The 15587-nt window shown below is 32.4% G+C and overlaps 1 protein-coding gene across 1 annotated transcript in view; it reads left to right on the top strand.

The window, feature by feature from the left end:
- Positions 1-15587, top strand: part of LOC136027016 (protoheme IX farnesyltransferase, mitochondrial-like) — a 39783-nt gene that overhangs the window by 15497 nt on the left and 8699 nt on the right. Inside the window, exons 3-4 of the mRNA XM_065703920.1 lie at positions 3996-4191; positions 7582-7757. Coding sequence (XP_065559992.1) covers positions 3996-4191; positions 7582-7757 — 372 coding nt within the window. The remainder of the gene's footprint in view (positions 1-3995; positions 4192-7581; positions 7758-15587) is intronic.

Raw genomic sequence — 15587 nt, 5'->3', positions numbered from 1 at the left:
ATCTTCGAGGTAATGGGCGAGGAAGATTGTGTGGGTACAGTCATTTATCAAACACACAAAGCGTAGCGTTTATCAAAATTCCATATAAGTAAATTTCACAGCTGCACAATGCAGCTTATCCAATGAGCATGTCACCAAAGGACGAGTTGGCTATTATAGATTTGAAAAATGTTAGGTGTATAAGGAGAAGTTTGTTTAGGGCTGTGGAGAATGGCCAGTCCGCAACCACAATCCTTTAAATAACCTAATTTTATCGGTGTATACTTCATGTAATTTTATCGGGATAAGTATGTTTAGTAGACTGGCCCATATATCTTGTAATTTAATCGATAAACAAACATCAGTTTCCACCAGTTTACATACACAATTCCAACTATGATTTGAAATTCATATTACCAGCGTTGGCATGTTTGCAGAAAGGTGAAGTTGTAGATAGCGCCTATGTAAATGGTACTTTTTCTTATAATATCATTCCCAAATAATCTGAGACGCTGCTAGTCTTAGATTTCAAATAGATAACAATATATAATGGTAATGCATGATTGAATAAAATTCCTATAGATTTTTCTCGTAAGTAAATTAATTCAAGTACAGAAAAAACATGATTTTAATAGCTTTCCCCTCCTTAAATAGAGCTTTTCAGGTGATAAAATGTATGGTGTATTGACGATTTCGGGTGCATAGCCGAATGAATATTACAGCTCTTCCTCGAGTCTTAGTGAGGATATTTTGCGGCCCATGGAATTGTTTCATGATTAACTTCACGCTTGTCAATGCACCAATGCCAGCTCTTAGTTTGCTAACAATTTTGGCCAAGATAGGGTGTAAAAATAAGGAGGATTTTTTTTTAAATGTACCTGAAAAGGGATGTGATGAATCTGTTGAATATTGTATGTAAAACACGGCTTAAATCTACGAGGAATTTGGGTTGGATTTGGGATATTTTTTCTAACTCCCCATTTGGTGTAAAATCAGTAACGAGAAAACGGGACTGATTACCGAAATAGATCCCTTTCCCCCACTAACTTGAAATCTTTGGACTTTCCTCTCTTTTGGGTAAAGTAAATAAAATTCCACTGGACAATTGACTCCTTGATAAGTCCTGTAGGTTCTTATATGAATTGAAAATGCAATATCTTGGTTAATATTTATAAATATTTGAAAATAGTACAACCGATACAATGGTTGCATAAACTCGTGATATCCTTGTATTGGAATTAACTGGTACTCAAGTATTTTCTGAAAGGGTGCTGTACGTTTAGATTTTACCTTTTCCGAAGCACTGAAGGAGAGAATAGCCTTAATCTCACCAAATCAATTTGAAACCAAATGGAAAATTACGCCCTCTGGTAGTGGTCTGTTAGACATCACCATATACACAAATCAAATAATCAATTTATTCAACTTGGATCCATACATGTCCAAATATTAAACCTATTGTATACCCTTGGATATCCTTGAAAAAATTCATAAAGCTAGACATAGCATTATCATTGTTAATCGTAGCCCATTAACTGTAAAGACAGGTCATTGGGTATGCATGTTTGAAGCACCAAAGAATGTGGAATGTGCTTATCCTCTTGCTCTGCCATTGTATCTTACACACCTTACATCAAAAACTGCCTCGAGCAATGTGGGAAATCTATTATTTACAATCGGAAGCGAGTCCAAGATTTATCATGTCGTATGTCGTAGCTACACTTATAGGGAGTTTTATCAGCATTTTTTGGACAATCCTTGATTGTATGACTTCATACTGGAAAATACCCTTTCATACCTTCATAAGAAAGTTTTCAGTGCCCTAATAATAAAGCATTTTGATAATTTTTGTAAATTTGTTTATTAATAACTAACTTATTTACAATTTGTCTATGTCTTCATCTTTCAGGTTTCTTCTTCTACGTTTAGCTCATTATCCACGAAGATATGTGATGATATATTATTAGGAATCAACTTGTACCGATCTTTGCATACGAAGTTAGTGTCAAATTTTTTACAATCAAATGTAACTTCACATTTATTATATCTCCTTGTAAAGTCAATAATAATATTTTGATTAATATTGTAATATTTTCATATTTCAATGTGCTTGTCTGAAGCAATTTCATATACGGTATTCTCATATAATACTTTCTGGAACATCTAGAATATAATGCTAAAGAATTGCTTTCTGGAACATCGAAGTAACATTGAATAGCTTTGTAATCACAGTAGCCATTGTCTTCACAGTGATGTCGTAGAAACCAGATTCTCTTCCTATTTTAGTAATTGAAGTGTATATCATGATCTTCTTCCAAAAACAGTTTAAAACCACGACGATACCATCTCTTATTATTAATTTAAAATCACGTTTAGGGTACCATACAGCTGTACTTTACGTGTACTTTTACAGTTGTACCATAGTAAGTATTTTCCCATTGATCAAATTTATCATAGTAAAAATTGGAGTATAGGAAACCTCTAGTGTGAGAGTCACAAACCACATTAGTCGTAATTCCATATTTTCGTAATTCCGTAAAGTAGTGTCTATAATCTATAATTTTCGTCAAAATCTTCAACAATAGCGAAATTCTCACAGGATGACAAGCTGTCAAATGTATACAAAAGCAGTGGACTTGCGATAAAAAAGGAGCATTTGTTTATTTCTAGAGCGAGAGAAGAGGAGTAATCGAGCGACTTTACATTTCAAATGAATTCAACCTATTCGGACAGGATCTTTTGAATTGTCAACTTATTTGATGCTGTCTTGAAAAATATAGACTGAAAAATTTGTTTGGATAGGGTTTTTAATCAGCATTGAAAAACTTGATGTCTAGGTAGTGTTCAAAAGCAAATCAAAAGTTTCATTTTTTTTTATTAGTATGTTAATAAATTTGAGCAAATCCATTTAGTCCGCGACGCACAAGCATAATGCAAGAACCCAAGGATGGAGACCAAATTCAAATTCAAGCACTTTTCCAAAGTCAAAAGTTCTTCATAAATTTTGTTTCTTAAATCCAATCATTTTTTCAATCCTGAAATTCTCTTTGGTGATTATAGACTCAATTAAGAAAGCCAAGGAATGAATATTTTTGGTTCCCTAGAAAGAGGATTGGTAACCTAGTCAAATGTCTACTAAGAAAAAAGCAAAGTTTTTTCAATTTATAAGTATTTTATTTTCAAAATTAGAATAATAACAATTTCACTTTTTTACATATTGATTTAGATCATTGTCTTCAACATGTTTGACCAATGTATTTAAGCCATCTTGTAGTCTATGCATATACATTATACCTAATTTTGCTAATTTTGACTAATTAATCCTCAAGCATCATTTACAAATGAAATCAAAAAGGAAATCTTAGTAAAACAAATTATAATTTGAAAATTTTCCTCTGATTGGTTTTGAGGGACAATTTCTGTATTATATATTTTATAGTTTCTTGTGAAGCATTCGCAGCTTATCCCCCTATTATTCATCTGCTACCTTTTTTTATCCAAAAGGCTGAAATTAAACAATAAATAAATTAGTAAGCTATAAGTCAATACTTATGAGTGTTTCCGTTAAAATTTGACACGACCAATCTAAGCCAAATTTTAGAAAACTGAAGCAATCATTAAAACTCTTCCAAGAGACATTTTAATTGAAATTTGTATTTATACCCACCCTCTGAAGTCTTATTAGGTCAATTGGGTCATTCCGTTGTCCGTTTTCTTGGCTATTTTCGAATATACAGAATCATTTTTTTCTTAAGAGTAGCTTAGAAAAATATTTCGGAAGCAAGATTTTTTTTGGGGGGAGGGCTAATTCGACAAAGCTGAAACTAGTTTTCAATACTTACATCCTTGTTAAGACATTGTGCTTTAGTGCTTTACGCTCTGACATGATTGAAATTCTTTGCTCGCTGCGGCTTTTCCAGAAAATAGTTATACTGGAGCAAAAGGCCTCGTAAAAAAGTCAAACTCATAAGCCATCATTTTGCCATAGTTTATTTTCTTTATGTTTTTCTTCCTAGCTTTAGTCATGACTTCAGCTGTCGCAGGGTATTTTATGGGACCAGGAGATCTAGATCTGAAGACCTTGCTATGCTGTTCTGTTGGAACTGGTTTTATGTCCGCTTCGTCCCATGTATTTAATCAGTTACTAGAAGTTCCACATGATGCAATGATGGGGAGAACAAAACAGCGTCTTCTTGTTCAGAAGTCCATAACGTAAGCTAGTTTTTGGTTATTAAACAATATTTTAAACACTTCATTTGTTCATTTGTTACAAAGCTTCCCCAAAATAGCTTCTTTACACTCCAAACTTTTATTAACTTTATATTTTGGAATTTGTCTACGACTGTAGGATTTTCATAATTCATCGTAACAGAAGGTCGTTTAAGAAAGGTAAAAGCACACAAGCCCCTCTCCATCCCAGGCTATTTGAACTTTTAATATTTGCTTCCTTCCATGAAATTCCACTTCATTCATTTATTTCTAATTACGCTTTCCTTCACAATAAATGAACGTCCTGCTTTTTGTTTGGGCTTTCGTGGGATTGCTAAAAAAGCTCAATTTGGGGAGGTCTTTCGTCCTTCATCTTTAAAATGTGTCCTACCCCTTTTGACCTTTAAAGAAAAATCTTTTTTTTACAAAGTACTCCAAAATGTTTTTTTCCACCACAGACATTCTAGCTTTATATTTTGTCATTACCCTACTTCTATTGGTTATGCTCCTAACTCTCCTAGTTTATTTATTCTAGTTTGTTTGTTATAAGTTTTACTCTTTGCTTTCCTCCAATTCATCCGTTTTTTCTTATAACACTTTCCCTCACTATTTAATAAAGGCAGGAAGTTTCCAAACTAGCGCGTAAAAAATTCGACAAGAAGAACGTGTGGACCATGAGAGGAGTTATTTATGTGAAAAGTGGCTCGCAAAATAGTCCGTGTAAATCGATTAGTGATGTAGTTGAAATCCATGATTTCGCTAATGAGCGACTGTGAAGTATGGACCGTTTCCAGATTTTCTTGGATTCCCGTTTAAAAATAGATACGAATTTGAATACGTCTATTGGTGGTGATAAAGATGTGCCTTATGCTAAAAATTTACCCGACTGTGATTTTTCTTCACAAGGCACTTGAGAGTTTGAGCCCGACAGATGTAAATTCCCGGTCACTTCATGTTCATGCTCAAGGTTTACAGAGTGCTCAGGTTTTTGCTATCATCTAGTTCAAAAGATAGTGTGGCCATTTGCGAAAATTTTTGGTCTAGTTCTTCATCTATGTCTATATTCGAGTTTCCTATGGTGAAAAGTTTGTCTCGAAGTAGGAAATTGAATACAAGAGGTGGACAGGTGATCTGTATTCGCTAGGATTTGTCTTTTAGTGTAAAATAGGATTTATCAATTTGTGAAGAGGGTTTATGTGAAACGCTATTTGTGGAAATTAACCCTACGAGTGGTGATTTGTTTAAATTTGGTTCAGTATATAGACCTCCATCGAGTAACCCAAAAAGTTTTTTCAAGGCAAGGTTTTCGTAACGGCTCTTTTAAAACTCAGCGAGCCAAAGAAAGCAGTTATTATATCAGCAGTAAAACTCTGCTGATGATCACCAGAGTTTTACTGCTGATGATGAACACTGTATATGTGTTCGAAATATCCATTTAAATGATTTTATATCTATTCACTGCCAATAAAAATGTTTCATCCCTATTTTGAACTGTTTTACTTAAGGCTAATGTTATTGCACTACATAAAGGCGGAATTACTAGTGATCCTTCAAATTATAGAGGTATATCACTTTTATCAGTGTTTAGTAAACTTTTGGAAAAGATAGCGAATTATCAGCTCCATAATTATTTAATTGGTAAAAATATTTTTCATCCTTCTGAGTTTGGTTTCAATAGAGGAGAATCAACGGAGTTGGCGATTCATCAGCCTTTGCTTGAGATAAATGATGCAATCGACAGTCATTAATATGCGTTGGCGATATTTCTTGATGTCGCCAAGGCCTTTGAAACAGTCGACCATCGTCTGTTGTTAATGAAACTCCAAAAACATGGTTTTGCTCCAAAATCGTTAAATTTTTTTAAAACATATCTTACTGGTAGAAAAATTGAATGTCATGATGTAATTAATGTTATCCGTTCGGAGATTTTTTTGACAAGTTGTGGGGTTCCTCAGGGGTCTGTCCTTGGACCGACCTTATTCCTTCTATTTATAAATGATTTGCCCGGGGTATTACCACTTTATATAATTGTAATGTTTGCAGATGATATTGTTATTTTTGCATCCCAAGCTGATTTATCAATACTTTTTCATAATCTTAATAACACACTTTTATCTTCAGGGGATTGGTATGCCAGAAATTTACTTTCGTTAAATGATAAGAAATGTCAATATATGCTGTTTTCTCGATCTGGTTCTCAGAAAACATAGCAGTTTTCTCTTTATCTAAATGATAGGGTATTTCCATACCCAATAATTATATTGCCATTGCCATATTTCTTGCCATTTGCTACTGCTATCATTTATTGCCTTTTCTAATATTTGCCACAATTATGTTTATGGACAACTTTCACTAAATTTCCCAAGATTGTTCCTGACAAATTCACAATTCCACAATTACCCAACATCTCATAGTTCTGATTTCTCTTTTGAAATTAGGCTAACAGTGGCGAGCGGGATTTAGTTTGCGTCATATTGTTCCAAAAGTTTGTAATTTAATCCCAATAGCTGTGAGAAATTGTAATGATATAAACCAATTTCAGAAGCTATTAAGAAATCATGCTGCTGGTCTCCCATAATATTTTTCGTTGTGAATGTTGAAGTTTGATTTTCGTAAGAAGTGCACATTAGTTTAAGTTAAAGCAATGACGGTTTTTTTTTATCTTGTTTTAGTTTTTTTTTTGGTGATATACCACGCGCTTAAGTATGCCATTAGGCATTTGCACTATTTGTTTATATGGTTCAATTCTTGTTTTAAATAAAAATGTATACGTCTACCTATCTATATATTCAACGACATCCTCCATTTCGTTTGGGCCCTGGTTGGATTGCGAAAAAGCACAACTAGGTGTGGTCTTTCATCCTTCGTCCTTTAAGTTTGTCCTTACCCTTTCGACGTTAATTTAATTCTAGACCTAAGCAATGGGATTGAACATATTTAAATGTATCAATCCTGTAGAACATGTAAGATTGAACTGCAATTGATTTGACGAACCATAGGACTGAACCAAAATCCGTAACGACAGCTTCTTGCTTGATATGCAGTCAGTTAATACTTGCCTCTCATAGCAACATGCTCCTCTCCAATATGTCAATTTGTTATTGTTCTCTCTAATTTGTTATTGTTGCTTAACCCTTTAAATTAAGTATTCGAAGTAAAATATTCCAAGTTTAATAAAGTTAGGTGCGATCCTCAAGTTTAATAATCAGCATTCTAATAATAGTTACTTTCTGATAGGCTCCGTTTCTAATGTGCATCGGTAGTAACCGCTTTCTAATATGCATCGATAACAACCGCTTTTCTAATAGGCAGTGACGATTTATGTGTTTTAGTTCTTGGCTTGCATATGATAGATCGGCTATCGTTAGTCTAATAATTTTTGTTTATCTTAAGAACTCAACACGCCGTTATCTTTGGGATATTAGTTGGATTTTTTGGTTTAGCAATGCTTTGTATGGCAGTCAACCCCCTTACGTGTTTTCTTGGAGCTTTGACGTGGCTTCTTTACGTTGCTGTTTATACCCCTATGAAAAGGATCAGTATATTAAACACTTGGATTGGATCTGTTGGTAAGTCTTTCATCGCAATGAATTTGGCAATACGAACATCAAACAGATATCTAGAGAAAACATATATAAATATTTGTGGTAAGGAACTATCCGCAATCAGCCACTCGTTCTAACAGTAGCCAAAGCTGCGAAAACATGGATGTTTTATAGAAAAATATACAAAAAAATTTCAAACAAATTGGTTTCTCAAGGTGATTCTAAGGTTTACACAGTATAGAGCTACTCAATAAATCTGTGAGCCAGAGAAAAATTGCTGGATTTTCAAAAAACAAGCAAAACATCCGTCCAATAAAAGAAAGATCCTTAGGAAAAATCATACTATCAACTTTAGCACGTAATAGAACTCGATTGCCAGTGTTTCCAGTCCCTGTCTAAAAATTTTAAATGTAGCATTTTTTCCCCTCCAGAAGAAAGAACGCAGTTACATTCCTGTTGTTGACCGTGTCAAGCCAATTGTCTTAAAAAATTGGAAGAAGGCTCATTTGAAGTATTTTATCATCTGAAATTCGTCTCCAAGGAAAATTCCTCCCTAGAAAAATAATTCTAAAATCTTCTAAAACAGAGTGCCAAAACAAATTAATATTAAAACCACCCTTCCCCAAGTCAGACTTCAATTGTAGAAATGGAATTAAGTTGAGTTACAATAATTGAATTTGTTACAATAATTTAATTTCAGTTACATGCAATAAAATCAATCTTAAAGGAACATATAGTAAAGTCTATTAAAGTCCTATCACTCTGTTCACAAAAAAGGATAGACAACTCTTTTTGAAGCATCATAGCTCTAGCCTGAAGTTGAGTAAAGCTGTCCCAAACAGAATATGTGGCTATTCATCTCGGAGGTTATAGCTACTTATCTATAAAAGAGTCTGACTTTTATACTCTTTTGGACAGAATGGATGACTAAAAATTTAAGATGGGATCTGTTTTAGGAGAAGACAACTCAAAAGGCCACGGGAGGAGGGAGGGCAATCCTCCCTTTTACTTTTGAAGGACAATCTCAAAAGTTTGATCAGACATTTTTGGGGAGAAAGCCAGCTATAAAGAGTGTTGGAAGGATTTTGTTGCCCTTTGATCATTTTTAATTTTAGTCATAGGAGTCAAAGTTCCAAGTAATCGTAGTTACTAGCGATCACAGTCACAAGGTGTCGCCTTGTAGTTACAGTTAGAAGCAGTGGTAAGTAGTATGCTACACAATACTACTGAATATACGCCCTTGCTTGGGCTCTAAAGGTAGAAAATACTACTAAAGTCAAGCCTGGGGCTTGTAATACTTATTTGGCAGACAGAGAAACCTTTAAAAACCTCTCTTTATACCTAGCAACTAGATCCGGTGAATAACCTACATTTTCCTGTCAGGACATGGTTCATAAATGTTTGATCTAGATAAAATAAATGACCAATTATCATAATAGTTTTTATTTAAGTCATAAAAATGATATGAATAAATTTTTGTTTTTTGAAAGTATTGCTTAGTATTGTGGTTTGATTAAAAACATAATTGATAATTTCGTATATATTTTAAGAGATGAAACGATAGCCCTTTGTCATGTATTTTCCAACCTCTAAGGAGACCCCTAATGCCTATTCCCGCAAATGTTTGCACCCCCACCCCAAAAAAACTGAATAAAAACGAAAACAAATTAATGAAATAAAAAACAGATTTTGAAAAGTATTGCTTATTATTGAGGTATGTATAAAGTCAAAACTAATAAATTTGTATGTATTTAAAGTGATCATTCAACAGCCCTATGAGGTAAATGATAGAATAAAACCTACTGAAAAGTATCGCTTAGAATTGGGGCATGCATAAACTAGAAATTAATAAAGTCTTATAGTTTAAGCTGTGATACGTGTTTCTTCCTTTTTATACAGACCAAAGCCCAAATTTCTTAAATACTCAAATATTATCAATAAAATTTAATTTATTTTAACCGTCCGTGCTATTTTTATGAAAACTGAAACTCAAGTTTCTTTAACTATCAAATATTACTAAAAAAAGAATCAGATGAATTTTCACCGTCTGCGCCCTTATTTCTAAAAACTAAAACCCAAAATCATTAAATAATTAAAAAATTTTAAGAAAAATTGAATGTGCTTTAACCATATACTTAATTGTTTATCAAAAATAAAACTCATCTTTCTTAACTACTTAAATATTTTCAATAGGTATATTTTAACTGTTTGATCCTTTTTATGAAAACTAAATCCCAAGTTTCTTAAATTCTCAAGTATTTTTAATAAAATAATATGTGTTTTAACCGTGAGCCTTCCTTTTTTACGAAAATTAAACCCAAAGTTTCTCAAGTGATCAAATATCATTAGTAAAGTCAAGTGTGTTTTAACCTTATGTTCTCTTATTTTTGAATTCAACAGCCAAGTTTCTTGAATGCTCGAATATTTTAAATAGAACAAGTTGTGTTTTAACCACGTGTGTTTGGATTTTTGAAAACCAAATCCAAAAAATGCTTAAATGCTCGAAGATTTGAGCATTCTTAAATGCTCAAAATTTTTTAATAAAACCCGATGTATTTTAACTATATGTGTTCTTATTTCTGAATCCCAAACCTAAGTTTCTTTACCGATTAGATATTTTTAATGAAAAAAGATAAATTTTAACCATGTACATTCAGATTTCTGAAAATTAGAACAAAATTTCTTAAATATTCCATTATTTGTAATGAGTAAGATGTATTTTAACCGCATGCCTTGCTTCTTATGAAAACTAGACCCTTAATTTCTTAAATGATCAAAGAATATCAACAAAATCAAATGCATTTTAAAAATTATGCGTCCTTATTTCTGAAAACTAAAACCCAAGTTTCATAAAAGATCAAATGTTATTAATAAAATCATATCCATTTTAACCTTATGCGTTCTTTTTATAAAAATAAAACTTAAGTTTCTTGAATGGTGGAATTTTCTAACAAAATAAGATACATTTTAACTAAGTGTGTTTATATTTCTGAAAGCTAAAGCCGAAGTTTCTTAAATGTTAAGATATTCTTAATAAAATCATATGAACTTTCACCGTAAACAATTAAATTAAAATATAGAATAATTTCAATTAAATAAGCTGTATATTAGCCACTTGTGTTTGGATTTCTAAAAACTTAACCCCAAGTTTCTTAAGCGCTCAGAGGCTTTTAATAAATCAGATGTATTTTAACTGTATGTGTTCTTATTTCTGAATCGCAAACCTAAGTTTCTTAAACGGTCTAACATTTTTAATAAAACAAGATGTCTTTTAACTACGTGCGTTCAGATTTTCTAAATCTAAAACCCAAGTTTCTTAAATGCTTGAGTATTTTTACTGAATAAGATGTATTTTAACCGAATGCGTTGCTTTTTATGAAAACTAAAACATAAGTATGTTAAATGCTCAAATATTTTTAATAAAATAAGATTATTTTAACCATATGTGTTGCTTTTTGTGAAAACAAGAACCCTCATTGTCTTTAATGATTAAATAATGTTAATAAAATCAGATGCTCTTTAACCATATACGTCCTCATTTCTGAAAAATAAAACCCAATGCTCTTAAATAATGAAATAGTCTTAATAAAACAAGATGAATTTTAACCGTGTGTGCTCCTCTTCATAAAAACTAACACCCAACATTCTTGAATGATCAAATAGTATTAATAAAATAAGATGTGTTTTAACGGTGTCCAATCTTTTTTCTTACGATAACTAAACCCTAGTTTTTACAATGATCATATGATTATTTATAAAATCGATCATACGATCATATGATTATTTATACAATTTATTTATAAAATTGTATTTTCAACATTGTGTGTTCTTATTTCTGAAAACCAAAACCTAAGTTTCTTAAATACTCAAAGAGATTTAATAAAACAAGATGTATTATGATCGTATGCGTTGCTTCCTATGATAACTAGAACCCTTAGTTTCTTAAAATATCAATTATTATTATTAAATTAAATGTGTTTAAACCTTTTGGGTTCTTATTTCTAAATACTAAAATTCCAGTGTCTTAAATGATTAAATATCCTTAATAATTTTTTTTTACAAAACACCTTATTTTAACAAAATTTTTATTAAAATAAGGTGTACTTTAACCATATCCGTTCTTATTTCTGAAAACTATAACCCAAGTTGCTCTCATCCTTACATATTTTCAATAAAAAAAGATGTATTTTAACAGTACTTATTACTTTTTATGAGAATTAGAACCCTGATTTTCTTAAATGATCAAATATTATTAATAAAATAAATTATTTTAAACAAAATGCGTCTTTATTCCTGAAAATTAAAACCCAAGTTTCTTACATGATGAATCTTCATAATAAAATCAGATACATTTTAACCTTATGCATTGCTTATTATGAAAACTAAAACCCAAGTATCTTAAATGCTCAAATATGTTTAATAAAATAAAATTTTTTTAACAGTGTGCGTCCTGTTTGTAAACAAATAAACCCAAGTTTCTTAAATGACAAAATATTATTAATAAGTCTGATGTATTTTTTAACGTGTTTCTCTGAATTTCTAAAAACTAAAGCCCAAGTTTCTTAAATGCTCAAATATTTTTAATGCTCAAATATTTTTGTGAGAAATAAAACTCAAATTTCTTAAATAACCAAATATTATGAATAAAACAGGTGTATTCTGAAAGTGTGTGTTTTTTGTAGAAAACTAAACCCTAATTTTCGTGAATGCTCGAGTATTTCTAATAAAACAAGATGTATTTTAACTATGTGTGTTTCTTTTCATTAAAACTAAACCCCAAGCCTCGAAGGATCAAACAATTATCACTGACCATTCAATGAATTTTATCCGTTTGCATTCTTATTTCTGAAAACAAAAACACATATATATTAACTGTGAATGTTTTCTCAATGGAAACTAGGCCCAAATTTCTTAAACGATCAAATATTAATAATGTAAATCAAATGTATTTTATCCGTGTATATTATTATTTTTGAAATCTAAAACGCACGCTTCTTAAAAGATGAAACAATTTAAAAGATAAGATATATTTTATCCATGTGCATTCTTTTTATAAAAACTAAAACCCAAGCTTCTTAACTGACAAATATAATGAATAAGATCAGAGATATTTTAATACTTATGTTTCCAATTCTGAAAAATAAATCCTAAGTTTCTTAAATGCTTAAATGTTTTAATATAATAAGATGTATTTTAACCGCGTGTGTTTCTTTTCATGAGAACTAAAAACCAAGTTGCTTAAGTGATCAAATATCAATTATAAAATCGAATGCATTTTAACCGTCTGTTTTTTTGTTTCTGAAAACTAAACCCTAAGTTTCTTTGTAATTTTTCCAGTTAATTTTTAGAACTGAACAACAAGTGGATAACATAGGAACATTTATATGACTGTGGAATGCAAATTTAAATGAATACTTCAACTCTGTATGCAAGGGCCTGCCTCAGCAAAACAAATGAAAAATTATTTATAAAGGAACTCACATTAAAACATAATCTTAGAAGGTAAAATATTTTCAAAAAGTCCTAGTATCATTGCTTAGTGGAAGTTAAACCAGGACTGATACATCAAGTGGATTGAAAAGAGACAATTCATTCAAGTTGAATAAAAACACTTACAAACAAGCCCTTAAAGCTAATCTTGCCTTTTTGGCAGCCAGCCTTGAAGTAATAGGCTTATTGGCATTGTTAACTGTTTTGTTAATATAGTTTTTAACTCATTTTTAATTAGATTTGTGCATAAGACATTAAGTGAAATATCCCCCGAATCTCTATTTAAGAAAATAATACTATTTATTTTGATTCTAATTTGAATTGCCTTTCGAACAGCCTGCTTATGCCTAAACCATTGCTAATAAGAACCTATTTACTTATGAAGCTCCCACCAGGCCGTCAAATACACCTTACCTTCCATATATTCCTAGGCCCGCTACAAATTTAAAAAAGTTTGCATACAAAACAATCTGCATGTAGTATTTACTAATAATTTTAAAATCGTGAGTTTCTCAAACTCTGGTGAAGATGTAACCTCGGTTATTCGCCGAAGGGGGTTTGTCATATACCATGTGACTGTGGTAACTACTATGTTGGTAGAACCCGTTAAAATCTATAAAAATGCCTGCAACAGCACAAAGATGACATAACTGAAGCTTTAATTTCTAATAGTACAAAACTTCCGTTTGATTCTGCTTTAAGTAGTCATATTTTTGATAATCTCAGCCATAAAATGGTTTTTCAAGAAACTTTTCTTATTAGCAATGATTTAGGCATTAAACAAGTTGTTTAAGATGCAGTTGAAATTAGAATCAAAATAATAGTAGCATTTCATTTATTTGGGATTTGGAAAATATTCAGTTAATGCCTTTTATACAAATTTGATTAAAATTTACTTGATAAACTATATTAAAAACCATTAAACAATACCAATCAACCTGTTACGAACAGACTTCTATGTTGGCTGCCAAAAACGCAAGATTTACTTTAAGAGCTTCTTTGCAAATGTTTTTATTCTTGACTTACTTGACTCAATGCTCATGCCAAAATGCTTCCGGTGTCGAGAGTGATGCTACATGGTACCTCCATTTAGGCCGGTCTCTTGCAAGGATGTGGACATTCTCCTGAATATTTGCCATGGCTGAGAAGGCATCTGTCGTTTCCTTCCATCTGGTTTGGGGACGAACTCTTGGGCGTTTCCAGCTGTGCAGCACGGGATCGAAGTCAAAAATCGTTACTGCGAGAGGGTCGGGGGGCATACGAAGGAGATGTCCTTACCAACGTAGTGTTTGTTGGGCGATTTAGACTGAGAACGGCGTTTGAGCAGTTAACGCCAGGAGGTTCTTGTTGCTAAAAAAAATCGTGCCACCGTAGTCCTTCACTGTGACGAATACGTTTTGTTTGGGCTATATTTACGGTGTACAAAGGACGGTGCACAAAAAGAGACAAATACAAATACAGAGGCATGGTGAAAGAGGGACAAAAATATACACAAACACACAGAGTCAGACAAACAACCATGGAGAGAGAGAAAGAGACAAAAAGAAATACGAAAATAAAAGTCAGATACAGAAACACTCAAAGATGGACAAACGAACAGACGTTCAGATATACAGTCGTCGGTAGAGAGAGAGAGAGAGACAAAAATTCATACAGACACACAGAGTCAGATATACTAACACACGAAGACAGACACAGAAACAGGCAAACAGATACTTAGACACGCAAGCAGAGAAATTGACAAAAAAACAGGAAAACACATAGAATCAGGCAAACGAGCACACAAAAAAAACACAGCGACAGAAAAACAGGCATTAAGATACACATGCGAACAGATGAAGAGAGACAAAAGCACATACGAAACAAAGACACACGCAAAGACAGGCAAATAGACATAAACACGGAGAGAAAAGGACAAAAATACATACAAACACATAGAGCAGGAAAAACAAACACACAGAGACAGATACAGAGACATGGGATCAGAAGCTCAGACACACAGGCACGGTGAGAGAGAGAAAAAATATATACAAATTCACATAGGCAGAAAAACAGACCCTTAGATACAAAGGCACGGAGAGAGAGAAAGACAAAAACGCATATAAACACACAGAATCAAAGACACAAAAACGCAATGACAGACACAGAGACAGGGAAACAGACATTCAGACACACAGGTACGTTGAGACAGAGACAAACAACAGAGTCAGAGACACAAACACAAAAAGACAGGCACAGCGACCGGTAAACAGTGACACTATATGTCTCTCTCTCTCTCTCTCTCTCTCTCTCTCTCTCTCTCTCTCTCTCTCTCTCTCTCTCTCTCTCTCTCTCTCTCTCTCTCTCTCTCTCTCTCCTCCCTCT

This window comes from Artemia franciscana, chromosome 5 (assembly GCF_032884065.1).
Source record: "Artemia franciscana chromosome 5, ASM3288406v1, whole genome shotgun sequence".
NCBI classification, from domain to species: domain Eukaryota; kingdom Metazoa; phylum Arthropoda; class Branchiopoda; order Anostraca; family Artemiidae; genus Artemia; species Artemia franciscana.
Note: the sequence above shows the minus strand (reverse complement) of the source record. Positions and strands in the feature narration are given on the sequence as shown.